This window comes from Acomys minous, assembly GCF_964271855.1.
Source record: "Acomys minous genome assembly, chromosome: 7".
Lineage (NCBI taxonomy): Eukaryota > Metazoa > Chordata > Mammalia > Rodentia > Muridae > Acomys > Acomys minous.
In genome coordinates, this window is record NC_140488.1 from 72,311,452 (window position 1) to 72,333,710 (window position 22,259).

General features: G+C 45.3%; 1 protein-coding gene across 3 annotated transcripts in view; it reads right to left on the minus strand.

Annotated features, from left to right (window-relative positions):
• The window catches only part of LOC311602370 (uncharacterized protein), a 40,904-nt gene that overhangs the window by 12,298 nt on the left and 6,347 nt on the right, over positions 1-22,259 (minus strand). The window contains exon 2 of one of the 3 annotated variants that reach the window (XM_084790322.1): positions 2,217-2,290. The exons of the other annotated variants lie outside the window; for them this stretch is intronic. Coding sequence (XP_084646448.1) covers positions 2,217-2,290 — 74 coding nt within the window. The remainder of the gene's footprint in view (positions 1-2,216; positions 2,291-22,259) is intronic. 3 annotated transcript variants of the gene reach the window in all.

The following is a 22,259-nucleotide window of genomic DNA, read 5'->3' on the forward strand; positions in this document are numbered from 1 at the left end:
TAAGTTGTAATTCATTCCTGGAAAGAAAGCTGCTCATAGCATCATGCAAAGGCTCTTCAGGGACTACCTCCTATACTCAGTAGGTTCACAGCAAAGTGTTCCTCCATCTTGTCTTAGTTGGAGCCATCTTTGGTTTAAGCAGTAACTGACCTCCCCACTCTTCTACCCATACCATGAAAAGTCATATGGGAAAGCATCCTAACTTGTTTTAGAAACATGGGGTCAAAATGCTAGCTAACTATGTTTTTGATTTCTGCAAAACTGCTTGCTTGGTTTACTTCCCCTGCAACTGCCAACCAGGATGTAGTTTTTCTGTGGTTTTTTGCTTTAGAAGTTCCTTGTAAAATGCATTTGAGGCTGCTCCGTGAGAAGTGTTTCTCTGCAGGCAGTTGCTGGCTGGCTAAATACGTGCTCTTAATTCAGACTCTGGCCATGCTGAGTGGTCTTTGGGTCCCTACCTGGCAATACTTGGAAGGCCCACTGAGAACCTGAAATGTTTCAGGGCTCTGGAAGACAAGATCTCCATGCTTGCAGTGGTATGGGCACCTCTGATACCTCTGGCTATAAATTTCCTTCAGGAAGGGTCACTACCTGGTCTGTTACCTCCTGAAGCAAGTCTGGTTACACTGCCTTCTGTTTAGGACAAAAATTTGCAAAAGGCTGAAATGGTGTACTTCAGACCCGGGGCAAACAACTCCAGGTTCTCCCAGCAGTCCTCTGTCCCTATCTGCTGCAGGACATGGCTGACATACCCTATACCATGCCCTCTACCCTAAACTTTTCAGAACAGAGCTTTTTCTTTCCCTCCACTATATAATCTGGACATTTTGTTACTGTTTTTTTCCCTTTCTCCCCTTACATGGCAGCCAAGAGCTGCTTCCAGTGAACCTACATTTATATACTTTAACGTACCTTATATTTTTAAAAAATCCACTGTCTTCATGTTTTAATTATAAGGAATGTTAGCATCCTGCCCCAGTCTGCCTGACAACCTATGACATGATTACCTCCCTGCAACTTAGAGTGGCCCTACGCAGGATTATAATAGTACAAACCCACCTTGTTGCTCTCTTGTTCTCTTTCTTGCTGTCTCTTTCCCTGTCTCTCCCTGGGGCTCCCCAACCTTCCTTCTCTCACCCCCCCTCCAGGCTTAGGTAACAAAAAGCTCCATACCATATATTGTGTGGCACATAATCTCATATTTCATTAGTATTTAAACCTGCAACATTCCAGTCTTTCCACAGGACTGAGATCTCAGTTCTTCCATTGCTCTGCAGACACAGAAACTCCTTCCAGAAGTATTCTGTTCATAGCAAGACAGAGTTTTTCCTGGGTAAATTTTGCTCACAAATCATATGAACACAGCCATGTGAACACCAACTAAATAATGGTGATGTCATGAGTTGTTGCACGTGCTAAACAATGTCATGCTTGAAAATGACAGATTACCTCCTCTCTGCTTACTAATGTCAGCCTCCAAAAGCAGGCTTACACTCAGCAAGTGCTTTTTGTGGCACTCATATTTAACGGCAAATATCACAGGACAGAAATATTTTATGTATTTGACATTAGAAAAGGAGCCACTGACATCCGGACAGGAAAGAAAGGAAGTTGGGTCATTCAGTCACACATGCACTCACTGGAGCTGCACTAGGCCAGAGATGTGCCAAGGGTTGCAGTCTTGCAGCTGGCTCAGCTTGAGGCTCTGCAGACAAAGGCTGCCTGTTGCTGCACAGATGTCAGTGCCTGCCCCACAGCACAGAAGCAGCACTACTTCAGTAGGACAGCCACTAAGGAAGGAAGGAAGGAAGGAAGGAAGGAAGGAAGGAAGGAAAGGAAGGCTGGCCACCTGACAGCTTCTCCCCTAGCTGAGTGTGTGTGAGAGGGAGAGAGCTGACGAACGTGTGCCAAGACAGCATTTCTTTTCCTTCTAAAACGCCATTTGCAGACATCCTTGCGTGAGCCAGCTAGTGCAAGAAAACAGCCCTTTCTTCACAGGGCTGTCTCCTTGGGGAAAAGAGGGTCTGGTGTTGCTCAGGCTGGCCTCTAGTAGGCCCATTGTCCCCTATCTCCTGACTGTCCATCCTCCACATCTGGGTTTCTGGGCTTCTTGCCCCCGGCGTCGCCCCCCCCTCCCCCAATGAGATGCAGCATTTCTGGCGGGCAGGCATGCTAGGCCCCGCTTCCTGACTTCATAACACTGCAGTGATCCATACCTTTGCTTCCATCAGTATGCGCTTTGGAGAACCGCAAGATGGGCTTTTTCCAAAGTGAGGTACGTTTGCAGTGCCTAAAAAAAACCCAAAACCCAAAAACCTTCTGGACAAGGCTTGGCACTGTGTGGCCTGGTGGCAGAGCCAGCAGCAGGCATGATGAAGCATTTTGTCAAATCCCTGCACGGGGGTGGGGGTAGGTGTGTGTGTGGGGGGGCAGGAAGGTGGGCTGTGTTGGGGGGATGGACAGATCTTCAGCCTGTGCACTGAGGCTTTTATCACTGCCCCCTCCTTGCAGGAGGGGCAAGCCTGAGGGGGGCCCTCTGAGACAATGCAGAGCAGGAGCAGCAGTTGGCCAGCCCTGCTGGCTGCCCCCACTCAGCCCAGCAGCTTTCCTGCCTCGAGGGCCACTCCTCCCCCACAGAGGAGAGGCTTAGGTTGGAGCAGTTCCTCACAAGCACTGCCTGGGGGGAAGGGGGAAGGGGGAAGGGGGAAGGGGGAAGGGGGAAGGGGGAGGCAGGATGTGGAACAGGAGCCCAGGCACAGGCAGCCCCTGACACACCAAGGTGCACACCCACCGGGGCCCTTCCAAAGCTTTTGTGGAAGCAGCACTTGGAGCTCCCCTGGACTACAGGGCGTGCCCAGACAGCGCACAGGTGGGAAGTGGCACAGAAGGGCCTGTCCTCAGTGTCCCACAGCAGAGGCACATGGCAAAGGCCCTCCCTTGCAGGCTCTAGGAGCTTGGATCTCCAGATGTGTGCCAGGTCTGTTGAGCCTGAAGCTGTGACTGAGATGTACCCCACTCCTCAGCAACTTTGTACAGACCCTGGAAGGAGCTTGGATGCATGGTGAGACAGCTGCCCTGATGACTAGAGGCCGGCCAGTGCCAGGCCAGCAGTTAAAAGAAAGAGGCCGGCTGTGACCCACAGCCCCTCCACACCTGGGAATGCTGAACCTGCCCCTTGGGGCCACCTAAGAGTGAGCTCCCAGAGAGCTGTGCCGTTCATTATCAAACAACACAACACGTGAAACACGGGGAGAGCTGAGGAATCTTTGTCCAGCATTCTCCTACTCACGGATTGATTGACTGATTTTTACCAGAGTTTTGCAGGGAACGAAGTTACTTCGTTGGCCACGATCAGACGCCACTGTCTTACAACAAAATGACAAACAGGTTGTCACTGAGTTGTGCTTTCAGCATCTACAGTGGATTAGGTCAGGCCCCAACCCCCCAAGATAGCAGCAGCCTGGGCTCAACTCAAGCTGGACTCTGACCCAGTCAGTAAACAGGCAGAAACTCAGCGGTCCTCAGAAACCCTGCAAAGTGGCCTTCCGTGAGCCAGGAAAAGACACCACTCTCTTATCTGCTCCTACAGCCCCCCAGCCTCCAGAAAGAGCACCCAGCTCTGGATGAGCTTGAATAAGCCTCCCAGACCGCAAAGCTCACACTAGGTGCAGCTGACCCGCCTTCCTTGTGCTGCAGTATATGCCTTCTAAGTGGCAGGAGTGGCTTTGTCTGTGGTTTATTTGCCACTTCGATGCTGCTTTCAATCCTGCTACTCCTAGCAAATGCTGTTACACACAGACACCCAACCACAAACACTCTGAGACAGAGACATGGAAGGGTCAGGAGAGAAATGAGTAATGCAGTTTAAGATTAAAGCTGTATGTTCAATTTAGGTGGTCAAAATGGATTCCTTAGGGAGTCCAAGGTATAGTGAGATAAGTTGTATTGTTTTCTTTTCAACGGGTTAAATATAAACTAGGTAAGTACTCAGTAGGAAAACAGACTGGGTTCAGTTTTAAACCTTCTCAAGGCATCTTGTTTACTTGCCTGCAAGGTCCTACACCTGCAGTATGCAGAGTACACACACACACACACACACACACACACACAGGGGGAGGGGAGAGAAGCACACAGCTGCAGGAACGCATGCAAGAGAGAAAAGGTAAAGGGTCTTTTCTGTGTGAGTTGACACTGGGTGAACCTCTGGTTTCTTAAGAAAAGTATCCCATTAGGTGTAGCCAATGCATAGTATCTACTTGCTCTTAGCTATTCTGTATTTGGTCTAGGTGCCAAAATACAAAGAAGTAAAAGTTAAATGCTCAATAACTGTACTTGATACAGTGAGAATTTAAAAAATCTCCTACTACATGGAACAGCAGTGGTGTAAGGTTTTTTTTGTTTTTTTACATATATGAGTGCTCTATCTCCATGTACACCTGCCTGCTGTATAGATAGTTCTAAGCCACTATGTGGTTGATGGGAGACAGTGCCCTTAACCACTGAGCCATCTCTCTAGCCCTGGTGTACGCTTTTAAGTCCAGCACTCGGAGGCAGAGGCAGGTGGACCTATGTGAGTTCAAGGCCAGCCAGGCTTACAAAGTGAGTTCCAGGATAGCTAAGGCCACACAGAAAAAACCTGTCTCAAAAAGTAAAACAAAAATAGTCATAAAGAGTGTCTTTCACAGCCAGGTGCCTTTAATCCCAGCATTCGGGAGGCAGAGGAAGGTGGATCACGGTGAGTTTGAGGTCAGCCTGGTCTACAAAGTGAGTCTAGGACAGCCAAGGCTAGCATACAGAGACCCTGTCTTAAAAAACAAAACAACAAAAAAAGTATCTTCCACAGCCACACCCTCTACAGCTCCATCAAGACAAGGCTCCAATGTGGGCACAGTGGTGCACGCCTATGATCCAGTCCTCAGGGAGGCAGAGACAGGCGGATCGATGTGAACTCGAGGCCAGCCTGGTGTACAAAGTGAGTTCCACCATAGCCAAGGCCATACACAGGAACCCTGTCTTGAAAAAACCAACCAGCTAAACAACCAAACAAACCAACAGAGCGCAAGGGAGACAGCTCAAATTGGCATACCATGGGTGTGTACTGCCCTGACCCGAGAAGCACAGCAAGACACGCTCACCTTCATTTTGGCTTATTACCTGGCCCTCTCAGCTGGCTAAGATCATGTGGGAAGGTTCTGGGGTTTGCTGATGTGTCTGTGTTACTGTCCACTGCTGCCTGTTGTGTTGTCCTGGTCAAAATCTCAGCCAGCCCCCAGCTAAAGTGGATGGGTCTGACGCCCTCCCAGTGTTCCTGTCCCCATGGAGGTGACCGCACGTACTGCTGGACATTGTGCGGCAAAGCTGATCATGGAGTCAAACTGAGTCTGTTCTCAAGGTTCCATCTGCACTGTAATGGCTTCTTCCAGAGAGGCAGAGGGGAAAGGGCACGCTCCAGGCAAGGAGCTGTCAGGCGCACATACTGGGCTGGTGTGAGGACTTGCAGACTGAAAGAGAGGGACTCCCATTCTGAGCACCCATTAACTTAGTGAGGCTGTAGATGAGGCTGGACTTTTCACCCTGGCAAAATAGGAATGTCCCATTTGCTAGAGATAAAGATCTTCGCTGGCCGCAGTAGCACTGCCTTCCCCAGCCCCTGTATCTCAAGTCCTGACCCGTCCCCCTGTGTCTCCTAGAGCAAAATGACAGAAGGCTTACTGCTTCCAACTAAAAGGCAGAAGTATCTCATCCTCACCCCTGACCAGGGAGCCTGAAATTACAGAATGGAAAAAGCCAGTCCAGAGTTCTGTGCTCTGCAGGGTGTTCAGGAAGTCTGTCCAGTGGCCCTGGACTCTGCAGGGTGTTCAGGAAGTCTGTCCAGTGTCCCTGGACTCTGCAGGGTGTTCAGGAAGTCTGTCCAGTGTCCCTGGACTCTGCAGGGTGTTCAGGAAGTCTGTCCAGTGCCCCAGTGCTCAGGAAGTCTGTCCAGTGCCCCAGTGCTCAGGAAGTCTGTCCAGTGCCCTTTTGCCCAGCAGAGAGCTCAGGAAGTCTAAGAACCTTCTACAAGGATCTTTCCCTTTGTGCTTTAGGGATGGCTTGAACTGAACTACATATGATCCCCTGGGTGCCCCCTGGAGAAGGTAGTGGCTGCCTAGCATTGGACATCATGTGATCCACAAATGGAAGCCATCACCCACTGGTTGAGACCCTGGAAACCCTAGGAAGTTGTGAGATGAATGTCTCAAGACAGGAAGTACTCTTCAGCTGCCTTGATGTAGGAACTGCTCAAGATTTTGCCTTAAAAGGATGGGTGAAGGAAATACTGGTGTTTAAAAAAGTCCTGTCATTCAAGGGGAAGGGTCACAGGGAGGCTCCTGCTTGTGGACACCTGGTCCCTTCCTCTCCTGCTTTTCCTCTTAGGAACCAGGAAGATCAAGAAACACCTGCAGCTTGGAGGCTAAAAGTCACAAGTGGAGGATGGGAGACACACAGAGAACTTCTGGTGCCCCGTGAACCTCAAAGAAATAATAGCAAAGGAAAAAATACTGCTGCTATTATGGCCTCATTTCCAAAGGCAGAAGAGAAGAAATTCAAACAGCAGTTACTGAGGAAACACCACGTGTAGGGCGCCGGATGCCTGCTCCTCCAGATTCCTTGCCATTCTATCAGGAAGCCACCAGGGCAGATCAATCACGAGGGAAGGTTAAATCACTACAGGCACAGGGCATGTCAGTCCCAGCACACGATAGACTGTGCACCCAGGAAAGAGAACTACACTTTCAAGAAGTCACGTACTGGGATTCAAAGTTGGTTTTGATGCTGTCACTGGACTCAATTTGGAGAACCAAACCAACCAAAGAACCCTCTATTTAAATCAGATCTGGCCAAAGCTGAGGCTCACGTGCCTTCCATTTCGTGACGCAAGCCCTACAACTCTCAACTTCACCCACTGAACTGACAACTGATGCCTCTGCCATATAACAGCCAGTTCCAGGCCCTGACTCCAGGCTCATCATCTTCCACCGTGTCTTGTGAGCTAAGGGCCTCTCATTGTACTAGGGCTCACTGGTTAGTTGGTTTGGCTGGCTGGCTGCTTATGCCCAACTTCTCCAGTGCTGGGTGTGCAAGCCTGCCTTCTTCTTCTTCTTCTTCTTCTTCTTCTTCTTCTTCTTCTTCTTCTTCTTCTTCTTCTTCTTCTTCTTCTTCTTAATAGGGGGAACTAGGTGAAGAAGGGTCAGGGGAAGTTGGGCCAATATGGAAAACAAAGACTGGCTCCTTAAAGAGAAGCTGTTCCTTGCTCTCTTTCCCCAAGGATATTGGATCTGATACAGTTGCTGACTGAAGATGGATAGGACCAAGGAGGGAGAAAGAACTGCCTGCCTTTGCCTCCCTAGGGCATTAAAGGCCACCAACTAAGCCTGGTTGAACTGTTCTTTCTTTTATTTTTTTTCTTCTGTCTTTTTCCTCCCCCTGCCTTTTTGGCTGTTTGGGACAAGTTTCTCTGGGTAGTCCTGGCTATCCTGGAACTCACTCTATTGATCAGGCTGCCCTTGGTCGTTCTGCATCTGCCTCTCCAAGTGCTAGTATTAAAGGTGTGCACCACCACAACCCAGCTGTTTTGTATTTTTTCCCTGAGTGGGTGTCTTGTAGCCAGGGCTAGCCTCAAACTCATTATGTAGCTGAGGCTAGCCTTGAATTCCTGGGGTTACACAGATATACTCCTTGTTGGGGGTTTTGTTCTTGTTTTTAATTAGGTAGGATTGCATCCATTACATAGTGCCTTAAAGTATGAAAAAAGCCTCCTTGAGGTTGTTTCTTTAGGACTTGTTTTGAGGAGACATGAAATAATGAAGCGAGGCCAACACAAATGATAGGTGACAGGAGAGATGGATAGGGATACTTACACGCTATAATGTGAGGACATGTAGTAATTTAGATTATAGAAGGCATCTCCACGTATGTTAATGGCTTAACTTATATATACTACTTCTTCTGAGTTAACTCCCTTTCCTAGGACACATGATCCTGGGGGAATACAGGTTGACTGTTACTGGGAAGCATACCGCACCCCCCCCACTCCCTCCACCCCCCACCCCTCACATGAGGTAACCACTCAGACCCAGTTTATAGCCAATTGAAAGTGTTTATTCCAGCAGCTGGGACTGCACTCAGGTATTCAGGACATAAGTGTAGCCCTGAGCATTTAGAGCAAGAAGCTTTTAAAAGGAAAACCCATCCTGGTGTCTTACTTGCGGCAGCTGCAGGGGAAGGGCTGCATGAACAGGCAATTTAACTGAAGCTAAGCTAAGTTAGCTAGGAACAGCTGCCTGCCTGTGGGTTCATAGAATGGAGTTGGGCAATTTCCACAGGATTCTCCATCAAGAAGAGCAAATTCTAGCTAAACTTGAAATGGTGTCAGCAAGAATCTAATATGGAGGAACCTCAGCACTGCCTTGCCCTGCCATATAATATTAGCAAAAAATAACTAGAGTAGACTGTGTTTGAGCCCAGAAGTCCGCAGAATGAGAGAGAGAGAGAGAGAGAGAGAGAGAGAGAGAGAGAGAGAGAGAGAGAGAGAGAGAGAGAGAGAGAGAGAGATATGCCCGATGATAACAAGGCAAGCCCAGGCACCACAAATCTCAGAAATGTGGCTGGCCACCTGACTAGAGCAGCAAGCTTAAGCCCAGCTTAAAAAGTTTTAAGATCTTAAAAGGGTGTTCTGTATCTATCTCTGAATGGTCTGGTTGAAGGACACGCAGATTATTTCTAGTCACACATGCAGCATCCCTACCATACTCTCATTTGCTTCAATGTTGTGTAGCAGTTTCCTATGAGCTGAAACACTTCTCCCAAGGAGGGAGACTTCAGGCATGTCTTGCAAATAGAAACTTGCAAGACTCTCAAAGGCTTCTCCCCAGCTTTATATGAAAGCAGTAAACCACGCTTGCAGGAGGAAACTGCTTCGCCCCACTGTCTAGAGGCTAGTTGAGTTGCCTCCAAGTTTTCCCAGAGAGCTCCAGAGATGCACCTTTTCCTTTTAAAAAAAATATTTTATTAATTTATTCATATTACATCTCAATGGTTATCCCATCCCTTGTGTCCTCCCATTCCTCCCTCCCTCCCATTTTCCCCTTACTCCCCTCCCCTATGACTGTGACTGAGGGGGGCTTCCTCCTCCTGCATATGCTCAGAGGGTATCAAGTCTCTTCTTGGTAGCCTGCTGTCCTTCCTCTGAGTGCCACCAGGTCTCCCCATCCAGGGGACATAGTCAAATATGAGGCACCAGAGTTCGTGTGAAAGTCATACCCCACTATCCACTCAATAGTGGAGAATGTCCTGTCCATTGGGTAGATCTAGGTAGGGGTTCGAAGTTTACTTCCCGTACTGTCTTTGGCTGGTGCCATAGTTTGAGCAGGACCCCTGGGCCCAGATCCGCCCATCATAGTGTTCTTCTTGTAGGTTTCTAGGACCCTCTGGGTTCTCCTATTTCCCCATTCTCCCATGCTTCTCTCATCTAGAGTCCCAATAGGATGTCCTCCCTACTAATCCACTTTCCTGGTAAGTGAAGACTTTCATGGGACATGCCCCTTGGGCTAGTGTGCAGATAAAGTGAGTATATACCATTTGAGTCTTTCTGCTTCTGGGTTAACTCACTCATTATGATCATTTCTAGTTCAATTCATTTTTCCTCTAGTTCAATCCACTTTTTCCTGAGTGATTCATCACCTTTAAGTAAGTACCTGTAACTGACCTGTAACCGTACTCCTGTTAGTAACCACAATTAAAGCCCATAACCTGTTAGTAACCCCAATTAAGGATCATAACCTCTTAGTAACCCCAGTTAAAGCTCTTAACTGGCCAGGAATGGTAGTGCACAGCTATAATCCCAGTACTTGAGAGGTAGAGGCAGGCAATTTCTGTAAGTTTGAGGCCAGCTTGGTCTACAAGGTGAGTCCGGGATAGCCAAGCCTACACAGAGAAACAAACAAAACAAAACAAAACAAAAAAGCTCATAACTGGTTATCAAGTTGGACTTTGGTGCAATCATGACTTTGTCTGCCATGGTTGCTCTTTCTGGGTTAAGTAGATGAGTATGAATTGCACTCTTGGAAATTCTATGCAGCCACTTCCTCACCTCCCACCCCCCCCCACCCCCACCCATATGGTGCATGCTAGTGTGCCTTTTTGCTACAGCACTGGTTGCATGGATCCCGCTAGGAGTGGTAAGATGTGTAATTAAGGCTAAGTCACTGGGAGTCAGAGTGTCTGTGAGAGGAATGCCAGGAAGGCAGTCTTCACCTCTCTAGTACCACCTGTCTGAGGAGTGGAATTTAACACATGAGTATGGAGACGCCCTGAGAAGAGTGAAAGGTTTACATTTTAGGCTTTGAGAGTAGCACAGAAGCGTGGAGAATACCATCTGTGGAGGTTGCCTGGCAGCTGCTATATACTACAAATGCTCCTGAGGCAGGGAGCGCAGCCCAGCGGCAGGCGCTTGTTTGTGTAAAGGAGAAAATACAAGCAGGGCAGGCACAGCTAGCATCCTCCATGTTAGCCTTGATTTGGCTGGTAAATTTGATAAAAGAAAGGATGAGCTAGAGATGCTAGTTTGCCATTTCGTCTAGCTGGGAGCTGGAAGGAAAGTACAAGTTAGGTGGGTGCTGAAGAGCCAGCCCCTCCGGGGTCCACTTGGAATCCATGGAAAGAACTGAAAAGTGAGGAAGAGGAGGAGAAGGAGACATTGATGGAAGTGAGAAAAGGTACCGCTTAGGTCTTATCTTTACTAGAGAAGAAGAGAACTCTGTGATCCAACATGGGGGTGGGGTGGGGAATGCCTAGGCCCTGGATAGCTTAGATTGAAGAAGACTTTTAAACAAGCAATGGAAGGCCCTGTCACAGCCTGGCTCATGACATGGAAATTTTGACTCATGGTGCACAAATGAGTACTACAAATGCAATATGCTAGACACAAAGCAATGGATAGTGTACGAGCACATGCTCTGGGCCTAGAATAGTCAAATCAACAGAGCAGTAGTTACCTGAGTCTGGGGTAGAGACATTTGGCAAAGACTGTTTAATGGCGAGTTGCAACTTGAGATATTAACAGAGTTCTTGACAAGGCTAGTGGTAATAGCAGTACAACAATTTGAATGCCTTAAAATGGTAATTTAATGTTATATGTATGTCACAATGCAAAGCACTTCATGAAACTTTTGCATACAAAAAAAGACAAGTTAGAGACTGGAAGAGCATATATGAGAAGACATTCGCTGGGCCACTGACTTACATCTAGAACTTATAAAGAACACTTAAAACTCAATATAAGCAAATCTCATGCTTACTGAGAATTCAGTTCCAGATCACCAAACATTGCATCTAGATGAAGAGAGTGTGTGTGTGTATCATAATAAAGGCATCCTTCATTATCAAAAATTGGCAAGGATCACCTAAACTAGGCTTTCTGTTGTCAGAGGGCCTCACCTCAGGCTCAGGTTGGGTGGCTGGGCAGCGTAGAGGGTGAGGAAAGTTGAAATGACTGTGACATTGTCTCAACATAGGAAAAGAAAAGTGATGGTGGGTGGCACAGGCCTGTAATCTCAGCTTCTTAGGATGCTGATGCAGGAGGATTGTAAATTCAAGATCTGCTTGGCTGCAAAGAGAGTTCAAGGCCAGCCTGGGCAGCCTAGTGACATCCAGAATCAAAATAAAGAGTCAAAAAAAAAAAAAAATCAATCATGACATTGGAGATGATGGGTTTTGTTTGTTTTTGTTGTTGCTGCTTTTGCTTTGTTTTGTTTTTCTAACCTCTGCTCATATTGGATTTTTCTAGGGCACCTAATCTTATATGAAGGGTGTGTTGTGGTTAGTTTGATTTTGCATTCCAACCAACACGTTTTTGCAGATTATATCAGCAATACAAGTGACCATTTCACTTTGTTATCATTAATATGCTCATTGCAAAGCACAAATATGTTCAAAAATCCTTTTTGTTCTTGCTATTTCTTTGAGACAGCCCAAGCTGGCCTGGAATTTCCAGTGTAGTCCAAGCTAGCCTTACACTCATGGAAATCTGCCTGCGTCCGATTTTTAAGTGCAGGTATGAGCTACCACTCCTGGCCCCAAACTTTATCTACTTAATCTGTCTATCTATCTATCATCTGTTCATTAATCTATCTATTTTCATGTGTGTGTCTGTGTGTGTGTGTGTCTGTGTGTGTGAGTGTGTCTGTGTGTATGTGTGTCTGTGTGTGTCTGTGTGTGTCTCTGTGTGTGTGTGTCTGTGTGTGTCTGTGTGTGTGTGTGTCTGTGTGTCTGTGTGTGTGTCTCTGTGTGTCTCTGTCTGTGTGTGTGTGTATGTTATGCCCTGCGAATTAAACTCAAGTTCTCAACTTGTCTGGCAAGCAATCTGCCAGCTGAGTCATCCCTCCATCCATGACCGCACCCCCCAGCCCCTCAGCACCCCAGCCCTGTGCCCCATACAGGGTTTTTATTTGTAGCCTTGGCTGCCCTGGAACTCAGAGAAACCCTATCTCAGATTTGTCATGCCTTCCTCACTAACCCTAGTCACTTCTTGTTTTTAATTTAAAGATACATATCTCTTCCTTTCACTTGAACTTAGAGGCTACTGGAGGGTTACAAATTACCTTAATTTAATATTGCTGTATATCAGGGATTGGGTAGACCTGAAAAATGGACAGATATGGGGAGAGCTGACTAACACTACCATCAGGCACACATTTCATTTATTACGTTCATAGTACTGAAAAACTATCACAATGTAGCTTCAAAAATAACTGAGCAGATAGGGGAAAGTTTGAAATACCACAAAAATGTAAGAACATGATACAAAGAAAAGAAGTGAACACAAGGCTAATAAAATAGTGCCAATGGGTGCTGACAACTAAACAGTTAAGTATTTGGAAAGTATAACAAATCAAATCAAAAGAAAGTGAAGTATGCTCTACTTCAGACTCCTCTAAAGGGGTGGAAGTCAGCAGGAGTTCTGCAGCTTTACCTGTCCCCAGTTACCAGTAGAGAGGGGATAATTGAGTTGTTTACTTCCTGAACTTAAGGAGCTTAAGGAGCTTCCTTGCAGAATGGATGGTTTTACAGTAAGGACTCTTCTAACACTTTACCGGATGGCTTCATCACATGCATCGTTTGGGATGAGTTATCTTCCTACTTAGTCCATAGAGACACAAAGTACACAGATGTGTTAAAAAGATCATCTTCCCACATCCTCACCCTCTAAACAGAGCTAAAAGAAAAGTTTACCTTAGCCTTTCATTAGAGACAAAGGCCTTATTACCGATACTTGCTTTAATCATGTTGGAATACTTTCCTACAAGTTATAGCAAGTCAACGTGAGTTTTGCAAAATAGCAATTGTTCAGAATACTAACTAGAAATTCTCACAAATGATACACATTTAGGAAACCATTCATTTCCTTTCAATAACTCAAAACTTTTTATAAAACATACTTTTGTTTCCTTAGTAAAACTCATGTTCATATTCTCTTACAAAATGCAATATAAATATGGATTTTTATATAAGGAATAATAGCATATTATTATTAATGTGCTATTAAGTGAGCAAACAAAAACAAGTCTTAAATGTCATAAAACACATAGAATATGAAATCATATTTTTACATTTTATTTCAGTACTTTAAATTTATTTATTCATTAATTTATTTTTAATAATTTATTATTTTTTATTTTATGTGCATTGGTGTTTTATCTGCATCTGTGTCAGTGTGACAGTGTCAGATATTGGCGTTACAAATAGTTATGAGCTGCCATGTGGGTGCTGGGAATTGAACCTGGGTCCTCTGGAAGAGCAGTGCTCTTAGCTGGGAGCCATCTCTCCAGCCTTCATTCATTTATTTGTGTGTGTGTGTGTGTGTGTGTGTGTGTGTGTGTGTGTGTGTGTGTGTGTGTACATGGTACATGTGTGTGTGATCATAGAGAGCAGAGGAAGGTGTTGGGTCCTCTGGAGCCGGAGTTGTGAGCCACCTGACATGGGTGCTGGGAATTGAATGTGAGCCCTCTAGAAGAACATAAGCTCTCTTAAACAGAGCCTTCTCTCCAGCCTGTACTTGACCAGTTTTGATCATTCAAACACTACCAAATCATGTTTTATGTATTTGAGAGACCAGCTTCCTCCTCTGGATCTATTTGGCAGCAGGATTTCTCTCAGAGTTTCCCTCCCATAGTAGGCAGACATATAGAAGTACTTGGGCTTGGCATTGCTCTGGAGGTCATCCTCATAGTTAGGGGATAGCAGCAGAAAAGATCACATCCAAACAGGATGATCATGGTGCCCACCTAAAGCCATCGACTCAGTTACCATCCTTTGGCTGCTTCTGAATGATATCTCTGGATCTTCATAATGAAATAGGTTGAATCTATTATAGTCTTACTAGTGATGCTATTCAGCTCTGGATCTTGTGAACTCAACTTCTGTTGAAATTTTATCTCCTCTTATCTTGCAGTTGATCCACACTCAGATGGTCCTGCAACAATCTGGGTTCCCCCAATCATCCTCCAATGCCTGGAAGCCAGCAAGAGTGGAGACCCTAAACCCCTTTTTCTCTGTCATCCTCCAATGCTTTTTTTTTTTTAATGATCTGGAGAGCACAATCCAGATTTTTATTTCAACTAGGTATTATCTTTCCCTGTGTCACATTTTCACGGTTTTTTGTTTGCTTGTTTGTTTTTTTGGTTTGGTTTGGTTGGTTGGTTGGTTGGTTGGTTGGTTGGTTGGTTTGCTTTTCTCAACAAAAAACTATGCATGGGTTAATCTCTACATTTGACATCCTGTTTATTTGGAGGCTACTCAGCTGCATGAGCATGCAGGTGAGTTTAGCTGTGAATAATGTAACTCTACACTTCTAGGTGGGGTGAGGGATGGAGCTCAAGAGAGGTGTTGGGGTAAGAAATAGGTAGTTTCATGTTTAAAATAAGAAATAAGATAGGGGGCTGGAGAGATGGCTCAGCAGTTAAGAGCACTGACTGCTCTTCCAGAGGTCATGAGTTCAATTCCCAGCAACCACATGGTGGCTCACAGCCATCTGTAATGTGATCTGATGTCCTCCTCTGCCTGCAGATGTACATGCAGGCAGAGCTCTGTATACATAATAATAAATAAATAAATCTTTAAAAAAAAAAAGAAATAAGATAATAAGATGCCAGCAACCGATATTATATTACATGAGGTTTATTAAGTGAGCATGGGGAGAGAAGGAAAGGGGGAAGGGGTACCCCAGAGAGAGAGAGAGACAGAGACAGAGGAAGAGGAAGAGAGGAAGAAAGAGGTAAGAGAGAGAGCCACAAGGAGGGTTTGGCCTTTTATAATCTTGGCTAGGACAACACCCCCATGGCAAGAAGGCAACGACATCACAGGTAGGCAGACTGAAGCCGAATCCTAACAGGTTGACTAGAAGACATTAGTGGGGACTAGTGTTTTCTGTTCCTTTGTAGCTAGACTTAAAGCTTAATGCACCTTTGTAAATGAACCTTCAGCCAGGTATGGAGACAGAGGCAGGCAGATCTCAGTGAGTTCCAGGCCAGCCTGGTCCACAAGAAGAGTCTTGGACAGCCAAAGCTGTTACACAGAGAAACCCTGTCTTGAAAAGCAAAAACAAACAAAACCCCCAAAAACAAAAAAAAAAAAAGAAAAACAAACCCTCATGGTTTTCTAATGCCTATCTGAGAGAAACGAAAGTCAGGAATGTTAGCCAGGCCATGCTATTTTGCAAAGTTCTTCCACTAACTTGTTTTTCTAGATTCTTCCTCTCCCCACCCTCAGAGCTGACTCAGCTTATTGGCCCCAGGCTAACAGGTTCCCTTCCTCCCCACTGCCAGGCAGCATGAGACAGCAAGCGTGTCCATCAGTCATGTGCTGTAGAACCTCACCCTTTCTCTAAAATGTTAACAAGAGACTCTCACTCTGCCACCTGGGCCTTATCTTTCTGAAGAGCCCCTGCCGTGTTGCTCAGTGCATTAGCAGCATTAATAATCTCTTAATGAAATTAGAAAAAAAAAAAAGTGACCAGGGTTGGTATGAAAGCTGAAGGTCTTGGGGGCTGGAGAGATGGCTCAGTGGTTAAGAGCGCCGCCTGCTCTTCCAGAGGTCCTGAATTCGGTTCCCAACAACCACATGGTGGCTCACAACCATCTATAATGTGATCTGATGCCCTCTTCTGTAGATAAAGCCCTCATATACAATAAACAAATAAATTAAAAAGAAAGAAAGAAAGAAAGAAAGAAAGAAAGAAAGAAAGAAAGATGAAGGTCTGTTTGTCCTTCAAAGTGAAGATTATCAGGGAGATGACCTGGAACTCAGCAGCAACCAGGCTAGGACGCCTCCAGTCACTGTCAGTAAAAGAGTCATTTGGGGTCCACAGAGGGCAGAGAAAGAGGGCCTGAAACAGATGGCTAGCTTGACGAGTCTGCAGAAGGGGAAGGGGGGGGGGCAGCCATTATTTTCCAGAGTCCTTGAGGCTCTGGCAGCTATCAGAATAGTAGCTGTCCTCTTTGAAGCATCGTCATCAAGTCAAGGACGTTTGGAGGTGATGCTCCCAATGTGTGACTGCAGGCAGCCACCAGCATGATGCTGCTCGTGAAAGTGTTGAGCAACAGTGGGCCAGGATCCACCTGGCATGCCTGCAGGCCAGGCTGCAGCCAGACCGGTCACGGGGAGCCATATTCACTCCTCTCCAGGTGCTAGAGTATATAAAATGTTGACTGAATGGGGAACTCCATCCATGCAGCTTTCAGGAAGTTGTCATCTATGCTGGAATGGGATGCAGAAGTTTTGGAGTCACCCATACTCCTGTAAATAACCCCTCATCTATGCGCTTGTAAATTAGCTTAGTAAACTCAATGGTTCACTAAGCTGGACCCAAAGGGAAGCATTGATCAATTCATTAATTAATGTATTTATGGCTGGGCTGTTGGGGCCTTATTTGTGGTAAATAGATGTTTGTCTCTATATCCTCAGAAAAAGTAACACAGCAATGCATTGCTCTGCATAGAATGATTTTGGAAGAATTACACTCCACTCTCCTCTCTTCCTTTTTTCTTTCCTTCCCCTCCCCTCTCGCTTTGTTGCTTCAATCTTTCCTCTTCCCTTCTTTTTTGGCTTTTTCTAGACAGGGTTTCTCTGCGTAGCCTTGGCTGTCCTGGACTCGCTTTGTAGACCAGGAACTCACTGAAATCCATCCACCTCCGTCCTCTGCCTCCAGAGTGTTGGGATTGCAGGAGTGCCTACTGGATCCAGCTGCCCACCCCTCACCCCCCACTTTTTTTTTCTTCTTTGAGATAGGGTCTCACTATGTAGCTCTGGCTGTCCTTGAGCTCATTCTCTCTTCCAGACTAGCCGGGAGTTTATCATGATAGTCCTGTGTCTACCTCCCTAGCGATGGGATTATAGGAAGGCACGATTATGCCTGGCTATTTCTTCTCTGATTTTGAAGACAGGGTTTCTCTGTGCAGCCCTGGCTGTCCTGGGCTCACTTTGTAGCTCACAGAGATCCCCTGACTCTGCCTCCCAAGTGCTGGGATTAAGCTAGTCTCTCTTTTTTGTTTTTTTATTATCTGCTTTAGTTTTTGTTTGTAGGTTCCATGAAGCATCCTTAAAATGAAGTTGTGATACTCTATTTTAAGATGCTAAAAGCTTACTTTTGACAGGAACCCTTTTACATATTATTATCCCTCTTCTGATACTGAATTCTTAAAGTAACAACTTGGATCTTTTTGTTATGTACACCTTCATAAATCACTGTACTCATTAAACAGTCCTGTTTTGAAATATTCATGTGAAAACTTTAATACATACCTCTATGGTTTTATTCTCTTGTAAATCTGAATGTGTACCAATCCACTCTCATTTTCTTATTTTATATCTTCATCTTTCTGCTTGACAAATTTGTTTTTAGCGTTTTATTTAATTACTAATGAGAAACTAGAGTTGTTTTCACATAAATTGTTGGAACAATTTTTCCATTCAGTTCAGCACTTGTTTCATTTATGAAAAGTTCTGCTCAGGCTCTGGTACCATTTTGGAGTCCGGTTCCTTTACTAGTTTTCTTGTTATTTTGTTGTCACTCCCTTTCCCCTTCCCCCTTCCCCCACCCTCCCACCCCCACCTCCACCTGAGGCTCTTGCTAGCCTTGCTAGCTAGCACTCTACTGCTGAGCTAAATCCCCAACCCCTACTAATCCTCCTTCAGTTGTTGTTCAGTTAGGTTTTCATTTTTTTCTCCCTATTATTTGCAAACTGTTATTCTCTTATATTGAGATTGGTTTCTTTCTCAAAAATTATTTATTTATTTTTAGTTAATGTACACTGGTGTTTTGACTGCATATGTCTGTATGAGAGTGTCAGATCCCTTGGAACAGGAGTTACAGGCATTTGTGAGCGAGCCACCATGTGGTTGCTGGGAATTGAACTCAGGGCCTCTGGAAAAGCAGCCAGTGCTCTTAACCGCTGAGCCATCTCTCCAGCCCCAGACTACCTTGATCATTTCCATTTTTACATGTTGTGCTAGGAAAGTATTAGTATGAGGCAAAGACAATATAGCCAGCTTGCACACACCATCCAGATTTCCCCAGGGCATCACATTTCCCATAAATAAAGCACGATACCCAAGCCACATCAACACTGCATGTTATCACATGCATAGACTGTTGTAATAAGCACCATAATGGAAAGGCAGAGCTCTTCCATCAGTACAATGACAACCGATGCTATTCCTTTACACATGACCTTTCTCTGTAATTTTTAATGGATGAAAACAGTGTATTTTAAGACCTATGATGTTATGATCAAAATAATATGGAAGGACTGGAGAGATGGTTCTGCAGGTAAAGGCATATGCCATCCTTGAGCTCATATAAAGGCAGGAGGAGAGAACTGAGTCTACGAGGCTGTCTTATGACTCCATACACATGCCACAGCAATGCGTGTGCATGTGCATGCATGTGCATGAGCGTGCATGCATGTGCAAGTGTATGTGCACACACACACTAATAACTTTTAAAATAACAAAGAATAAAATCTAGAACACTTAAAGAATATTGTTTTAATGATTAATAATAACAACTGTCATGATGGGACAGTCCACAACAAAATGGAGTTTAAAAAAAAGTCTTTGCTCCAGGACAGCCAGAGCTGTTACACTGTTACACAGAGAAACCCTGTCTTGAAGAACCCTACCCCTACCCCTAACCGTTACATAGAGAGTTCCAGGACAGCCAGGACTATGTAGAGAGATGCTGTCAAAAAGAAGAAGAAGAAGAAGAGGAGGAGGAAGAGGAGGAGGAGGAGGAGAAAGAACAAAATAAACATAATGGCATATGGATGCAAATGCTGTAAGGAAACCCACTGCTTTGTTTGCTAATTTAAAAAAATTTCCAGACTTCAAGAATAGGGAAGTAGAACAATATATTTATTATGTTGTTATATAAAAAAATCTGCTCAGCTACCCCATCACTGTGGGAGCCAATGGCACAGTATGCAATAGTCTGAGGTGACACTTTAGGCCACCCACAGGAAGCAAGGGCTGTTCTTTTATCCCACATGCAAGCAGTCCAAAGAACTGGGAAGCTTTGGCTATTTGGAGCAACATTTATGTTGGGGAGCATTAAGTGTACCGGGGTGAAAGTTCCAGTCCAGTTGAGAAAGAGACACAGGTCAAGGTGCCACTGACGAAGCGGCCCTGTTCAAACCATACAGATGGCAAGGTGAAGGGAGAGGAAATGGAGTGATATCAAAGAATCCTGATGTTTTGGGGTTTAGATCACCCTCCCAGGCTGAAAGGGAGACAGCTAAGGGTGCCCCCTTCGAGTGTTGAAGTGTGACGCCATGGAGCGCGGGAGGAAGTCAGACTACAACATTCAGGGGTCAGTTCTGCCTGCCACTGTGCTGCTTTCTTCTGCTAGCTGGCTGGGCGAGCTTCTGGCTGCCTCTTCCATCACTGCTTCTCATCTCACGGCAGGAGCACTGGAATTACAGATGTGTGCCACTGAATGCAGCTTTTTGTTGTTGTTGGTTCCAGGGACCAAACTCAAGTTGTCAGACTAGCAAGTGTCTTTACCCTGACGTGGCCCTGGGATCTGAAGTAGGAGGCATGAGCTCTCTGCTTTTCCACAAACTGGACTAGGTATACTATAGGAGGAGCCGGCTGCTTTGAGGTCCTCCATCAAAACAAGATGGATGATGAGACAGAATCCTAAAAGCCTCCATTCTCATGTGAGCTCACAGTCGTGCACACACACTGTAGAGAATCACACAAGCTTTTAAAAAAAAGCATCCAAGAAGTCGCCCTACAAAAGTCTGTCTTTTCTCTCTCTCTCTCTTTCCTCTTTCTTTCCCCCCTGCCACTCTCTTGACCCAGGTTATCATGTAGCCCAAGCTGGCCTTGAACTCTATAGGTGGGTGAGCTGTGACCTTCTGATCCTCATGCTTCTCCCTCCTGCTATAATTGCAGGCTAGTATCACCAAGCACGGCTTGAGAATTGATTTTCACAGACATGCAATCATCATACAACCGGGAAAGGGTGATCTTTTAACAAAAGATGGTAAAACAATTGACCAGATTTAAAACAAATAGACAAATATTTCATTCATTATACAAATGTTCATTCAAAAGAATCTTAGAATTAAAGGTACAAAAGAAAATGTGTAGGACATCTATGAGGAAAGGTAAAGGAAAAACTTCTACATTGTTTAGAAACAGCTTGGAAGGAGCAGTCATTCCTAATGCTAACTTGTAAATCTGGACTTCTCCACACATCTGCAGCCAGGAAACCCCTTTACACACGGAGTCAAACACAGAAGGGATTAGACATTTCAGTACCAGTTTTCCTATTGTCAGAGGCAAGTTAAAAACAAAAACAAAAACAAATACTGCCGGACACAGTGGTGCACACCTTTAATCCTAGCACTCAGGAGGCAGAGGCAGGTGAATTGCTGTGAGTTCCAAGGCCAGCCTGGTTTACAAAGCGAGTCCAGGACAACCAAGGCTACACAGAGAAACCCTATCTCAAAAAAAGAAAACAGCAACAAACAAACAAAATAATAATTGCTAGGTGTGGTAGTGCAGGCCTTTAATCCCAGCACTCGGGAGGCAGAGGTGGATGGATCCCTGTGAGTTCAAGGCCAGCCTAGTCTACAGAGTGAGTTGAGGACAGTCAAGGCTACACAGAGAAACCCTGTCTCGAAAAGCCAAACCAAACCAAACAAACAAACAAAAAACCCACCAAGTAAAGGCTTTTAGTCGGGCGTGGTGGCACATGCCTTTAATCCCAGAACTCGGGAGACAGAGGCAGGTGAATTGATGTGAGTTCAAGGCCAGCCTGGTCTACATAGTGAGCCCAGGACAGGCAGGGCTACACAGAAACCCTGTCTCAAATAATTAAAAAAGAAGAAGAAGAAGAAGAAGAAGAAGAAGAAGAAGAAGAAGAAGAAGAAGAAGAAGAAAAGAAAAGAAAAGAGAAGAAAAGAAAAAGAAAAGAAAGAAAGAAAGAAAAGAAAAAAAATAACACAGAAGAGAATTCATCAGGCATCAGAATGACTATGCACATGTATTTTCTAGCTCAGGGCTTAGACAGTCCAGAAGCAGCAATGCCACAGTTAAAGGACACTCAATACTCACACTCTACCTTCTAAATCCATTTTTCAAGTGGAAGTACCCAGGCTCCTCATGGAAATGGCTAAAACTAGACAAAGTCAACACTGCCATCTTTTAGGGCAGGAAGCATTTGGGAGGTGCAGCAGGAAGATCCAGAGTTCTGGTCATTCTGGACTACATAAGACTCTATCACAAAGGGAAAGAAAGCGGAGAGATTGTGAATAATAAATTGATAATTAGGGGCTGAAGAGATGGCTTGGTTAAGAGCACTGGCTGTTTTTGCAGAGGGCCTGGGTTCATTCGCAGCACCCACACAGCCGTCACAGCTGTGTGTAATTCCAGTTCCAGAGGATCTGAGCCCCTCCTCACTAAGACATCAAGTGAAGTGGCTAGTCAGTACAAGAATTTAAAAAGCACAAAAATTGAGGAGTTTTGCTCACTCTCGGGGGATTTTCTCCATTTACGTGTCGAGAGTCCCCAGAACGAGAGTTCTGAGAAATTACCCTTGAACAACACCGGCCGCAAGAACAAGAACAGAACAGTCTGGGGGGACCTGCAAAACCAAAACCAAACAAACCACACACACACACACACACTCACATACACTCACATACACACACTCACACACA